This window comes from Limanda limanda, chromosome 16 (genome assembly GCF_963576545.1).
Source record: "Limanda limanda chromosome 16, fLimLim1.1, whole genome shotgun sequence".
NCBI lineage: Eukaryota > Metazoa > Chordata > Actinopteri > Pleuronectiformes > Pleuronectidae > Limanda > Limanda limanda.
This window is the reverse complement of record NC_083651.1, coordinates 962,426-975,915: the sequence shown is the minus strand read 5'-3', so window position 1 is coordinate 975,915 and position 13,490 is coordinate 962,426. Positions and strand designations below refer to the sequence as shown.

The 13,490-nt window shown below is 42.9% G+C and overlaps 3 protein-coding genes across 3 annotated transcripts; all 3 read left to right on the top strand.

Annotated features, from left to right (window-relative positions):
- The first annotated feature begins 2,429 nt into the window (after window positions 1-2,429).
- Window positions 2,430-3,386, top strand: LOC133022000 (olfactory receptor 13C9-like). The gene has a single exon (XM_061089012.1). It carries the CDS (start codon window positions 2,430-2,432, stop codon window positions 3,384-3,386), a length of 957 nt encoding a protein of 318 aa, XP_060944995.1.
- A 4,009-nt stretch (window positions 3,387-7,395) lies between these two features.
- Window positions 7,396-8,334, top strand: LOC133021945 (olfactory receptor 6N2-like). Its single transcript, XM_061088957.1, has one exon. It carries the CDS (start codon window positions 7,408-7,410, stop codon window positions 8,332-8,334), a length of 927 nt encoding a protein of 308 aa, XP_060944940.1. The 5' UTR covers window positions 7,396-7,407.
- Window positions 8,335-12,521: 4,187 nt separating this feature from the next.
- LOC133021998 (olfactory receptor 11A1-like) lies at window positions 12,522-13,490 on the top strand. The gene has a single exon (XM_061089010.1). It carries the CDS (start codon window positions 12,534-12,536, stop codon window positions 13,488-13,490), a length of 957 nt encoding a protein of 318 aa, XP_060944993.1. The 5' UTR covers window positions 12,522-12,533.

Here is a 13,490-nt window from a genome sequence, read left to right as displayed (position 1 = left end):
CCTATTGCACAACACTACTGTCATGCGTGTTTGTTTATCCTTTGTATGAGAAGATGAGCCGAACTCGGTTTGTTCAATCAAGAATTTATTTAGGAAGCAATGAACAGGTTATGAATCAGCAAAGCAATGGGCTTTCAACACACTGGTCGTATCAGAGCGCCACAAACATCAGGCCCCTGTCCATTTTATAACAGTAGATTTATGTTCCTCCCTCCTTGGAAGTGCGCAGGCGTAGGCCATCCTCCTGGCATTTGAAATACGGAAGTAGCAAGGAGCCACTCCCAATGACGCTCCTACTTTGATAGTTGCTCGGCAACCTGTTAACTTCTTGAAAGGCCTTGACCCAGCAAATGACATGAGGGGCAATGGTGTTTACAATTGGAGAAAAGATTATTATGTTTCTGCTTCATCAAAACATGTCCTGACTGTGTAAACATTAGGAACAACTGAACCCAAACAATGTTAGTCTGACTTTGCCCCAGAAGGGACAGTTCCGTGAAGTCTGTGTGATGTTGAGTGCAGCAAAGGGAATAAGCCTTTAATATCAGAAGTAAGAATTAAGAACAATTAAAAGATTAATTATTAACCCCAAGCAGTAACTGTTATTAAAATCATTTGTATGAAGGCATAATATCTAGCTAAAACTGCTTCTTTCTTTATTGTTAAGAGTACAGCAAGACAGCGACTACAGTTAAAATATTGAAATCCTTACAAACCCTCTTTCCACACCATTTAATGGTGTGAACCACTTACTGGGGATTTCATGTACCCCCTAACCTTCATCCCATCCAGTGCAAACCCGTCCTCATCCTCATCATCATCATCGTCGGCATCTCCTTCGTCCTCAGCATCAGCTTCACCTGCAGCCTCACCATCAGCAGCATCAGATCAGCTGGAGGATGAGGCATGTTTTCCTTCATCAAAGCCGTGGTGAAGATTTTATTTTATAATTTCAGAGTCTGCCGCCATGTCATGTCATGGTTCCTCGAGCAGATCCTTTCCTAAGATGCCCCAGAAGGACTTAAAGAAATCAGCAGGAAGGCCGTCTATCCCTGGAGCTTTGCGGCGCTGCAGGCTCATGGTGGCTCTGTACAGCTCTTCCTTTGTAATGTCTGCAGCTAGCTCCGTGTTGTTGCCCCTGCTTACTTGAGGGAGACCATTCAGAAAGCTGCTGTGCACGTCTGGATTACTTGACAACTCACTCTCAAAGAGGTCTCTATAGAAACCGGTAGCACACTTCCTGACCTCAGACGAGTCGGAGACTTCAGAGCCGCTCCATGTTCGTGAACAGTGAATGATCTTCCTTTGTCCATTTGTCTGCTCCAACCCAAAGAAGAACTGGGAGGGGGCATCCATCTGTGAGATGTTCATGAACCGGGACCTGACCAGAGCTCCCAGTGCTGAGACGCCCAGCAGGTTGGCTATAGCTGACTGTTTGGAACTGAGGGAATTTTAATGCCCTCGATTTCCTGTGGAAGCTACTAGATTGCGATGTTGGCCATGTATTCGTACACATACAAAGAATTTGACTCTGGTTTTTCTGTTGCTCTCAACGTACAGAAATAGACAATAAACCATAAAGAACAAGGTGAAAAAAGCAGCACAAGCTTAAGCAAACATTTACCTACTATTTAAGAAAACAAAATATAATTACATATGCAGAAGTATGTTAATATGAACATAAAACACAACAACAATGAAATAAGAAGCCAGAGGAAACCAGCTGTTCTGCTGTCTAATCGCCCTCAGCGCTCTTTAGCGCCTCCAGAGGGGAGGAGATGGAACTGGTTGTGATGGGTCTGCAGTGATGGTCCATGACTCTGTCCAGGTCCTGGATGGGGGGGCAGTCTGCAGACCGGACTGTCTGTTGCTGTCTGTTCCTGTTTGGTGGCCGATCCAAACCAGACAGTGATGGCTGCGCAGATTCCTTATATCCTTTAATTCCTTATACATCATGTTCACAACAACAAAAGGTCATGTGACATTGATCTTTTGACCTTAAATCACCAAAATCTAATCAGTTCCACTTTGAGTCCAAATCTGAAGATATTCACATGAAGCTGATCTTAACATATCACGGACAAGAAAAACTAAATAAGCACAGAATCATAAAAAACAATAGAAAACAAAGTGTAGGAACTAACAAGATGAGGTCAACAGGAACAAAACCTCTGGGTCCAGGACTCTAGAGTTTTCTGAAGTTGTTGACATGTTGTTGGAGAGTTTAATGAGATTCATGGAGGGTGAAGCAGTCTGATAAAAAGCCAGAGTGCAGCCCTCCACTGTCTGTGCCTCTGGAGTCAGTGAGTGAATCTCCTCCAGGCCACAGGCTCCTGAATCCTCTCAGAGAGACTTGCTACGTGTTCTTTATGAACGTCTGTTGTTTGATCTGCACCTGTTACTGATTCACTCTGTTTTTCAGAAGCCTGATGGATGATGAAGTCAATGTAACGTATATAACTTTCGATGGACATGTGGAAGTGCAGAAATACAGATATGTGTATTTTGTGGTCATGTTTGCATTATATATTATAATAATCTGTTGGAATTCCACCATTGTTTATCTTATTGTGATTCATGAAAACCTCCATGAGCCGATGTACATCTTCATTGCAGCTTTGTTAATCAACTCTATACTTTACAGCACAACAATCTACCCCAAGCTCTTGATCGACTTCTTATCTGAAGAACAGATCACGACTTTCACACCTTGTGTCTTTCAAGCTGCTGTGTATTACACTCTGACCACTTCAGAGTTTCTATTGTTGTCGGCTATGGCTTATGACAGATATGTGTCCATATGTAAACCTCTACAATATCCAACAATTATGAGTAAAACAACTGTAAAAGTCTTTCTCCTCACAGCTTGGTTTGTTCCTGTTTGTGAATTTGGAATATCAGTTGTATTGTATATGACTGTAAAGAACTGTCACAACAGTCTGAAAGGCCTCTACTGCAACACGTCAATTTACAAACTTCAATGTGTGCCCTCCGTGGCTCTGTCCATTTATGGCGTGTTTGTGTTGCTGAATATTAGTTTTCTCCCGATGCTCTTCATACTTTTTACTTACATCAGGATACTCATCGTCACTTACAGAAGGTTTAAAACAACGAGGACAAAAGCTCTACAGACCTGTTTACCTCACCTGCTGGTTCTCATCAACCTTTCCTGTTTTGTTGCGTATGACGTTATTGTAGTTCGACTGGAATCAGATATACCAAAACTTGCCCGTTTGATATTGACATTACAAATAATGGTGTATCATCCTCTTCTTAATCCATTTATATACGGACTGAAAATGAAAGAAATCTCCAAACACCTCAAACATTTGTTGTTCCAGGTCAAATCACTTGTATTGATTCAGATCCTAAAGTTCACAAAATGAGGATCAATATTTCAGAAGTTGTAAACTGTACGCTGTTGAAAGTCAATGTTTCAAATACTAACATCTTTAAATAAAGTATAATACGACTGCATTTCAAAGATCTTTATTCCTTCTTTTGCTAGTGACCTTTTTTTATGAAGCAATGTGTCATTTAAAGTGCTCTGGACAAAGTGTGATCTATGAACCTAAAGTGGCCCAGGTGGTAAATGCTGAATATAGCACAAAACTAACTGAGCTCCCCTTTGGCCCCTTTGGTTTACATGTGGTGTTGCTATGGTTTACTTGTGGCCTGGATCTGGCAAACAGTCGCTAACTGCCTAAGCTCCGTCATATGGGCCTGATGACGATGTTCGGTGTCACAGGTTTGGTGTGAGAGGAGCAGACAAACTGACCAAGGCTCTGAGGGTGTAACACACATGGCCAGTAGAGGTGGTGAAGCTGAGGCAGGGACAGTGAGACATGTGGTGAATCAGCTCCGAGCAGGAGACAAGACGGAGTCAAACATCATCAGACACAAAATAACTTAAAGTCAAACAGGAAACAACAGATGAAGACCACACGAAGTCCGAGATTCACTTCAAATGTTCCTGAAGAGGACGTTCAGGACCGAGTGGTATCTGACGGCAGCGCTTTAGAGACGATATTGTCCAGTGTTGGAAACAGCTAATTAGCTTTTCTGTTCTTTGCAGAAATCTCACCTTTTAAAACCTTCCTTGGGTTGTGGAGCAGAGGCTTGTTGGCCGGAGAGAGAGCAGCCCTGCCTCACCCCCCTCTGGAGGTTAACAGGAGCACTCAGCCCACCATTTATTTTCACAGCACTCTCAATGTCTGTATAGAAAACCCGGATCATGGCTATAAAGCCTGAGTTGAACCCAAAAGCTGCCAGAGTCTGCCATAAGTACTAGTGTTCAACCCGGTCAAAAGCCTGTTCCTGGTCTATGGAAATAAGACCAGTCTCTATTGCCAATGAACTGGAGAGGTCCAAAACATCTGGAATCAAAGTGACATTGTCACTTATGAGCCGGGCACACAGTAAGTCTGGTCAGGGTGGATGACGGACGCCATCACCTCCCTCAGTCTGAGGGCCAGAGCTTTGGACAGGATTCTGTGATCTGTGCACAACAGAGAGACCGGCCTCCAGTTCTTCAACTCTTGTAGGTCTCCCTTCTTCGGCAGCAGGGTGATGACGGCCCTCCTGCAGCTCAGAGGTAGCCTTCCATTCTGTAGATTGTCATTGACTACCTTAAGCAGATCCTGTTCTAAGATGTCCCAGAAGGACTTAAAGAAATCAGTAGGAAGGCCGTCTGTCCCTGGAGCTTTGCCGCTCTGCAGGCTCATGGTGGTGTTGTGCAATAATGTTAGGAGTGATACCATAAGATGGTGTGCCTTTAGGTATTCAATAAATTTGGTTATAAAAAATAAAATATAAAACATTAATATTAAAATATTAAAATTAAATCATAACTTTAGTTTGTTAAAGTTCTCTCGGGGCACCACCCTTCATGGAAGGGAAAAGATAGCCAATTTATTGATTAGGATCAGTCTCATTTGGATCTAGTTCACTTAGAAATCTCCATATTTACTATTACAGATTATATAATGAACAGTGAAGGTTTATAGAGTTCTTGACAGTGTAGAGGTTTGCAAAATTCACTTATGCAACATTAATGAAAGAACATTTGTGAAAGAAAAACATTTGTTATGAATATAATAAAGTATAAAACACAAATAAAACAAAGGTGTGTAGGTGAGTGTGTGTGTGTGTGTAAGTAAGTCAGGGTTTTCTCAAAATGGTGGCTGGTAAGTTGGTAGCTCCCCCCCTTCTTCTGGAGTGGGGACGTAGCTAAGTAGGTAGTAATATGCGTTACTGTGTAAATGCTTATTAGAGAATGAAAGATTCTGTGAACTTTGATTTAACTTGTAACCACAATATCACCACATGTAGCAAACTTATAAACACCACACAGAATCAAATAAACAGTCTTGCTTAGTCTAGTATAATTATTAAGCCCAGTATGTTACCAGTCCTCAGAAAGAGAGAAAGTTGCTGTGCAGTTCACCGTTTGTCCTGGCTTTGTGTGAAGTCTCCGGTTGGTCGTAAGGTTTCTGCTTTCGCGGTTCTGTGGAGCTGTGGCGCTCCGTTGCTTGTTTGAAGTCCTTACCTGCAGGACACCGAGTCGCTGCTAGGAGTTGGTAGAGATTGAAGGGTGAGGAGGTTTCCTTGAGAAGGTGAGCTGGAAGCTAGATCTTTGCGCTCCTCTTGTAGATTTTGATGCGAAGAGAAGATGCCAGGCAGGAGCAGCCAGGCCCCCGTTAGGCGATGCAGGAGAGGAGAGGCTGGACAGCCTGCTGTCCTTGAAGGGGTTGTTGGAAAAGAGAGATAGAATTGGGGCAGAAGTCCCCTTATATAGGCCCGGTGACCTCACAGGTCATGGGCCAGAGTGACCAATTGGAATTGACTCTGGTGGCTTTTTTGACACCTCTGGGCATCCTGGGAGAAGAATGAAACCTGTTGCCCCCTGGGAGGCTGAGTTTCTTGGCCTTCCAAGAACAAATAAAACATGTTGCCCCTTAGGAGACTGAGTTCCTTCCTTTCTCTAGACAAACAGGCCATGCGGCCTCAAGGTTTTGACTAGACATGAAGGCCGGATATTAGCCTTTGGTTTCATAAAAACAAGTTTCCCAACAGTGGCTGTGTGCAGCTCTTCCTTTGTAATGTCTGCAGCTAGCTCCCTGTTGTTGCTCCTGCTTACCTGAGGGAGACCATCCAGAAAGCTGCTGTGCACATCTGGATTACTTGACAACTCACTCTCAAAGAGGTCTCTATAGAAACCGGTAGCACACTTCCTGACCTCAGAAGAGTCTGAGACTTCAGAGCTGCTACATGTTCGTGAACAGTGAATGATCTTCCTTTGTCCATTTGTCTGCTCCAACCCAAAGACGAACTGGGAGGGGGCATCCATCTGTGAGATGTTCATGAACCGGGACCTGACCAGAGCTCCCTGTGCTGAGACGCCCAGCAGGTTGGCTATAGCCGACTGTTTGGACCTGAGGGAATCTAAATGCCCTCGATTTCCTGTGGAAGCTACTAGATTGCGATGTTGGCCATGTATTCGTACACATACAAGGAATATGACTCTGGTTTTTCTGTTGCTCTCAACATACAGAAATAGACAATAAACCATAAAGAACGAGGTGAAAAAAGCAGCACTAGGTTAAGCAAACATTTAACTACTTAGTAAGAAAATAAATATAATTACATATGCAAAAGTATGTTTATATGACATAAAACACAACAACAATGAAATAAGAGGCCAGAGGAAACCAGCTGTTCTGCTGTCTGGTCGCCTTCAGCGCTCTTTAGCGCCTCCAGAGGGGAGGAGATGGAACTAGTTGTGAAGGGTCTGCAGTGATGGTTCCTGACTCTGTCCAGGTCCTGGATGGGGGGGCAGTCTGCAGACTGGACTGTCTGTTGCTGTCTATTCCTGTCTGGTGGCCGATCCAAACCAGACAGTGATGGCTGCGCAGATTCCTTATATCCTTTAATTCCTTAAATATCATGTTCACAACAACAAAAGGTCACTTGACCTTGATCTTTTGACCTTAAATCACCAAAATCTAATCAGTTCCAAATCTGAAGATATTCACGTGAAGCTGATCTTAACATATCACGGGCAAGAAAACTAAATAAGCACAGAATCATGAAAACAATAGAAAACAAAGTGTAGGAACTAACAAGAGGAGGTCAACAGGAACAAAACCTCTGGGTCCTGGACTCTAGAGTTTTCTGAAGTTGTTGACATGTTGTTGGAGAGTTTAATGAGATTCATGGAGGGTGAAGCAGTCTGATAAAAAGCCAGAGTGCAGCCCTCCACTGTCTGTGCCTCTGGAGTCAGTGAGTGAATCTCCTCCAGGCCACAGGCTCCTGAATCCTCTCAGGGAGACTTGCTACGTGTTCTTTATGAACGTCTGTTGTTTGATCTGCACCTGTTACTGATTCACTCTGTTTTTCAGAAGCCTGATGGATCATGAAGTCAATGTAACGTATATAACTTTCGATGGACATGTGGAAGTGCAGAAATACAGATATGTGTATTTTGTGGTCATGTTTACATTATATATTATAATAATCTGCTGGAATTCCACCATTGTTTATCTTATTGTGATTCATGAAAACCTCCATGAGCCGATGTACATCTTCATTGCAGCTTTGTTAATCAACTCTATACTTTACAGCACAACAATCTACCCCAAGCTTTTGATCGACTTCTTATCTGAAGAACAGATCACGACTTTCCCACGTTGTGTCTTTCAATCTGCTGTGTATTACACTCTGACCACTTCAGAGTTTCTATTGTTGTCGGCCATGGCTTATGACAGATATGTGTCCATATGTAAACCTCTTCAATATCCAACCATCATGAGGAAGACAACTGTAAAAGTCTTTCTCTTCACAGCTTGGTTTGTTCCTGTTTGTCAATTTGTAATATTAGTTGTATTGTACATTCATGTAAAGATCTGTCACATCAGTCTGAAAGGCATCTTCTGCAACACGTCAATTTACAAACTTCAATGTGTGCCTTCAGTGGCTCTGTCCATTTATGGAGTGTTTGTGTTGCTGAATACCGTTCTTCTCCCGATGTTTTTCATACTTTTTACTTACATCAGGATACTCATCGTCACTTACAGAAGGTTTAAAACAACGAGGACAAAAGCTCTACAGACCTGTTTACCTCACCTGCTGGTTCTCATCAACCTTTCCGGTTTTGTTGCGTATGACGTTATTGTAGTTCGACTGGAATCAGATATACCGAAACTTGCCCGTTTGATATTGACATTGCAAATAATGGTGTATCATCCTCTTCTTAATCCATTTATATACGGACTGAAAATGAAAGAAATCTCCAAACACCTCAAACATTTGTTGTTCCAGGTCGAATCACATTAAAATATCCTCACTGTGATCTGATGTCAGGTCTTTTTCCTGCAGTGATGATGAGTATGTTCCAGATTCCTTTAACACCATCGAACAGCATCTTTACTGAGAATCATATTAGTGTCACTGTATTTGTATTGATTCAGTTCCTAAAGGTCACAAAATAAGGATCAATATTTCAGAAGTTGTAAACTGTACAGTGTTGAAAGTCTGTGTTTCAAATACTAACATCTTTAAATAAAGTATAATACGACTGCATTTCAAAGATCTTTATTCCTTCTTTTGCTGGTGACCTTTTATTATGAAGCAATGTGTTATTTAAAGAGCTCTAGACAAAGTGTGATCTATGAACCTAAAGTGTCCCAGGTGGTAAATGCTGAATATGGCACAAAACTAACTGACTTCCCCTTTGGCCCCTTCGGTTTACATGTGGTGTTGCTATGGTTTACTTGTGGCCTGGATCTGGCAAACAGTCGCTAACTGCCTAATCTCCGTCATATGGGCCTGATGACGATGTTCGGTGTCACAGGTTTGGTGTGAGAGGAGCAGACAAACTAACGAAGGCTCTAAGTGTGTAACACACATGGCCAATAGAGCTGGTGAAGCTGAGGCAGGGACAGTGAGACATGTGGTGAATCAGCTCCGAGCAGGAGACAAGACGGAGTCAAACATCATCAGACACAAAATAACTTAAAGTCAAACAGGAAACAACAGATGAAGACCACACGAAGTCCGAGAGTCACTTTAAATGTTCCTGAAGAGGACGTTCAGGACCGAGTGGTATCTGACGGCAGCGCTTCAGAGACGATATTGTCCAGTGTTGGGCAATGTTTTTGTGTAAACCACAGGCCTCCTTTCGGCCTACATGTGTGGACAAAACTTGAAACTACATGGCCGCATGTGCTGGACCGAGCCTCCCGAACTCAGTCTCCCAGGGTGCCACGTGTTCCTTTTGTTTCAGCAAAGTCACGCATAAGTGTGAAAAGCCAGGCCTATATAAGACCAAGGTCTCCCCCAATTCTCTCTCTTTCTCCAATCCCGCTAAGGGCGGAAGGCTGCTCCAGCACTCTTTCCATCTATCCACCGAGGACAGCAGGCGACCAGCCGTCTCTCCTGCATCTCCGAGGAGAGGGCCGGGCTGCTCCAGCAAGTCTTCTCTTCCCATCCAACAACCGGAGGTCAGAGGTCTAGCTTCCAGCTCACCTTCTCAAGGAAACCTCTTCGCAACTCAAGCTCTACCAACTCCTCGCAGCGACTCAGTCCTGCAGGTAAGGACTTCGAACAAGCCACGGAGCCACACAGCTCAACAGAACAGCGAAAGCAGAAACCGCACGAGCCAGAAGACTTCACACAACGGGCAGGACGAACTGCCAACTGAACTACAGCAACTTTCTCCCTTTCTGAGGACTGGTAACATACTTGGCTTATTTATTATACTAGACTAAGCAAGACTGTTTATTTGATTCTGTGTGGTGTATAAGTTTGATATGTGCTGTGTTATTGTGGTTACAGGTCAAATGAAAGTTAAATGTTAGATACTCTCTTCACAGGATCTCTCTGACCCTTTCAGTCATCTGATTAACATCCACACAGACACGCATATCTCCTCACCTCATTAGCTCAGACCCCCCGCTAAATGTTGTAAAACCACTTTTGAAGAAAGGGGGGGGGGGGCTGCTATCTTAGCTACAATCTTAGGAGCCCACAGGAAGGTGTGACTTTCTTTGTTAACCACCATTTTGAGAACACTCTGATTCACACACACACCTTTGTTTTAGCTAGTACATTTAGTTTAGTAATTTGTGTTTTTATACTTTATTATGTTCATAATAAATGTTTTCTTTTAAAAATGTTCCTTCATTAATGTTGCATAAGTGAATTTTGCCAAGCTCTATACTGTCAGAACTCTATAAACCTTCACTGTTCATTATATAATCTTTAATAGTAAATATTGAGATTTCTAATTGAACTAGATCTAAATGAGACTGATCCTAATCAATAAATTGGCTATCGTTTACCTTCCGTGAAGGGTGGTGCTCCGAGAGACCTTTAAACAAACTAAAATTATGATTTCATATTAATATTTTAAACATGAATGTTTTATATTTTATTTTGATAACCAATTTTATTGAATGCCCAAAGGCACACTATCTTATGGTATCACTCCTAACCATTATTGCACAACACAGTTTGGAAACAGCTAATTAGCTTTTCTGTTCTTTGCAGAAATCTCACCTTTTAAAACCTTCCTTGGGTTATGGAGCAGAGGCTTGTTGGCCGGAGAGAGAGCAGCCCTGCCTCACCCCCCTCTGGAGGTTAACAGGAGCACTCAGCCCACCATTTATTTTCACAACACTCTCAATGTCTGTATAGAAGACCCGGATCATGGCTATAAAGCCTGGGTTGAACCCAAAAGCTGCCAGAGTCTGCCATAAGTACTAGTGTTCAACCCGGTCAAAAGCCTGTTCCTGGTCTATGGAAATAAGACCAGTCTCTATTGCCAATGAACTGGAGAGGTCCAAAACATCTGGAATCAAAGTGACATTGTCACTTATGAGCCGGGCACACAGTAAGTCTGGTCAGGGTGGATGACGGACGCCATCACCTCCCTCAGTCTGAGGACCAGAGCTTTGGACAGGATTCTGTGATCTGTGCACAACAGAGAGACCGGCCTCCAGTTCTTCAACTCTTGTAGGTCTCCCTTCTTCGGCAGCAGGGTGATGACGGCCCTCCTGCAGCTCAGAGGTAGCCTTCCATCCCGTAAACTGTGATTGACTACCTTGAGCAGATCTTGTCCTACGATGTCCCAGAAGGACTTCAAGAAATCAGCAGGAAGGCCGTCTGTCCCTGGAGCTTTGCCGCTCTGCAGGCTCATGGTGGCTCTGTGCAGCTCTTCCTTTGTAATGTCTGCAGCTAGCTACCTGTTGTTGCTCCTGCTTACCTGAGGGAGACCATCCAGAAAGCTGCTGTGCACATCTGGATTACTTGACCACTCACTCTTAAAGAGGTCTCTATAGAAACCTGTAGCACACTTCCTGATCTCAGACGAGTCGGAGACTTCAGAGCCGCTCCATGTTCGTAAACAGTGAATGATCTTCCTTTGTCCATTTGTCTCCTCCAACCCAAAGACGAACTGGGAGGGGTCATCCATCTGTGAGATGTTCATGAACCGGGACCTGACCAGAGCTCCCAGTGCTGAGACGCCCATCAGGTTGGCTATAGCCGACTGTTTGGACCTGAGGGAATCTAAATGCCCTCGATTTCCTGTGGAAGCTACTAGATTGCGATGTTGGCCATGTATTCGTACACATACAAGGAATTTGACTCTGGTTTTTCTGTTGCTCTCAACTACAGAAATAGACAATAAACCATAAAGGACAAGGTGAAAAAATCAGCACATGGTTAAGCAAACATTTAAGTAATAAGTAAGAAAACAAAATATAATTACATATGCAAAAGTATGTTTATATGACGATAAAACACAACAACAATGAAATAAGAGGCCAGAGGAAACCAGCTGTTCTGCTGTCTGGTCGCCCTCAGCGCTCTTTAGCGCCTCCAGAGGGGAGGAGATGGAACTGGTTGTGATGGGTCTGCAGTGATGGTTCCTAGCTCTGTCCAGGTCCTGGATGGCGGGGCAGTCTGCAGACCGGACTGTCTGTTGCTGTCTGTTCCTGTTTGGTGGCCGATCCAAACCAGACAGTGATGGCTGCGCAGAATCCTTATATCCTTTAATTTCTTAAATATCATGTTCACAACAACAAAAGGTCAAGTGACCTTGATCTTTTGACCTTAAATCACCAAAATCCAATCAGTTCCAAATCTGAAGATATTCACGTGAAGCTGATCTTAACATATCACAGTCATGTAAAACTAAATAAGCACAGAGACATGAAAACAATAGAAAACAAAGTGTAGGAACTAACAAGAGGAGGTCAACAGGAACAAAACCTCTGGGTCCAGGACTCTAGAGTTTTCTGAAGTTGTTGACATGTTGTTGGAGAGTTTAATGAGATTCATGGAGGGTGAAGCAGTCTGATAAAAAGCCAGAGTGCAGCCCTCCACTGACTGTGCCTCTGGAGTCAGTGAGTGAATCTCCTCCAGGCCACAGGCTCCTGAATCCTCTCAGGGAGACTTGCTACGTGATCTTTATGAACGTCTGTTGTTTGATCTGCACCTGTTACTGATTCACTCTGTTTTTCAGAAGCCTGATGGATGATGAAGTCAATGTAACGTATATAACTTTCGATGGACATGTGGATGTGCAGAAATACAGATATGTGTATTTTGTGGTCATGTTTGCATTATATATTATAATAATCTGTTGGAATTCCACCATTGTTTATCTTATTGTGATTCATGAAAACCTCCATGAGCCGATGTACATCTTCATTGCAGCTTTGTTAATCAACTCTATACTTTACAGCACAACAATCTACCCCAAGCTTTTGATCGACTTCTTATCTGAAGAACAGATCACGACTTTCCCACCTTGTGTCTTTCAAGCTGCTGTGTATTACACTCTGACCACTTCAGAGTTTCTATTGTTGTCGGCCATGGCTTATGACAGATATGTGTCCATATGTAAACCTCTACAATATCCAACCATCATGAGGAAGACAACTGTAAAAGTCTTTCTCTTCACAGCTTGGTTTGTTCCTGTTTGTGAATTTGGAATATCAGTTGTATTGTATATGACTGTAAAGATCTGTCACAACAGTCTGAAAGGCCTCTACTGCAACACGTCAATTTACAAACTTCAATGTGTGCCCTCCGTGGCTCTGTCCATTTATGGCGTGTTTCTGTTTCTGAATATTAGTTTTCTCCCGATGCTCTTCATACTTTTTACTTACATCAGGATACTCATCGTCACTTACAGAAGGTTTAAAACAACGAGGACAAAAGCTCTACAGACCTGTTTACCTCACCTGCTGGTTCTCATCAACCTTTCCTGTTTTATTGCGTATGACGTTATTGTAGTTCGACTGGAATCAGATATACCAAAACTTGCCCGTTTGATATTGACATTACAAATAATGGTGTATCATCCTCTTCTTAATCCATTTATATACGGACTGAAAATGAAAGAAATCTCCAAACACCTCAAACATTTGTTGTTCCAGGTCAAATCACTTGTATTGATTCAGTTCCTAAAGGTCACAAAATGA

Coding starts and splice junctions, on each gene's coding strand:
- LOC133022000 (XM_061089012.1), top strand. CDS start 2,430: ATGGATGATGAAGTCAATGTAACGTATATAACTTTCGATGGACATGTG.
- LOC133021945 (XM_061088957.1), top strand. CDS start 7,408: ATGGATCATGAAGTCAATGTAACGTATATAACTTTCGATGGACATGTG.
- LOC133021998 (XM_061089010.1), top strand. CDS start 12,534: ATGGATGATGAAGTCAATGTAACGTATATAACTTTCGATGGACATGTG.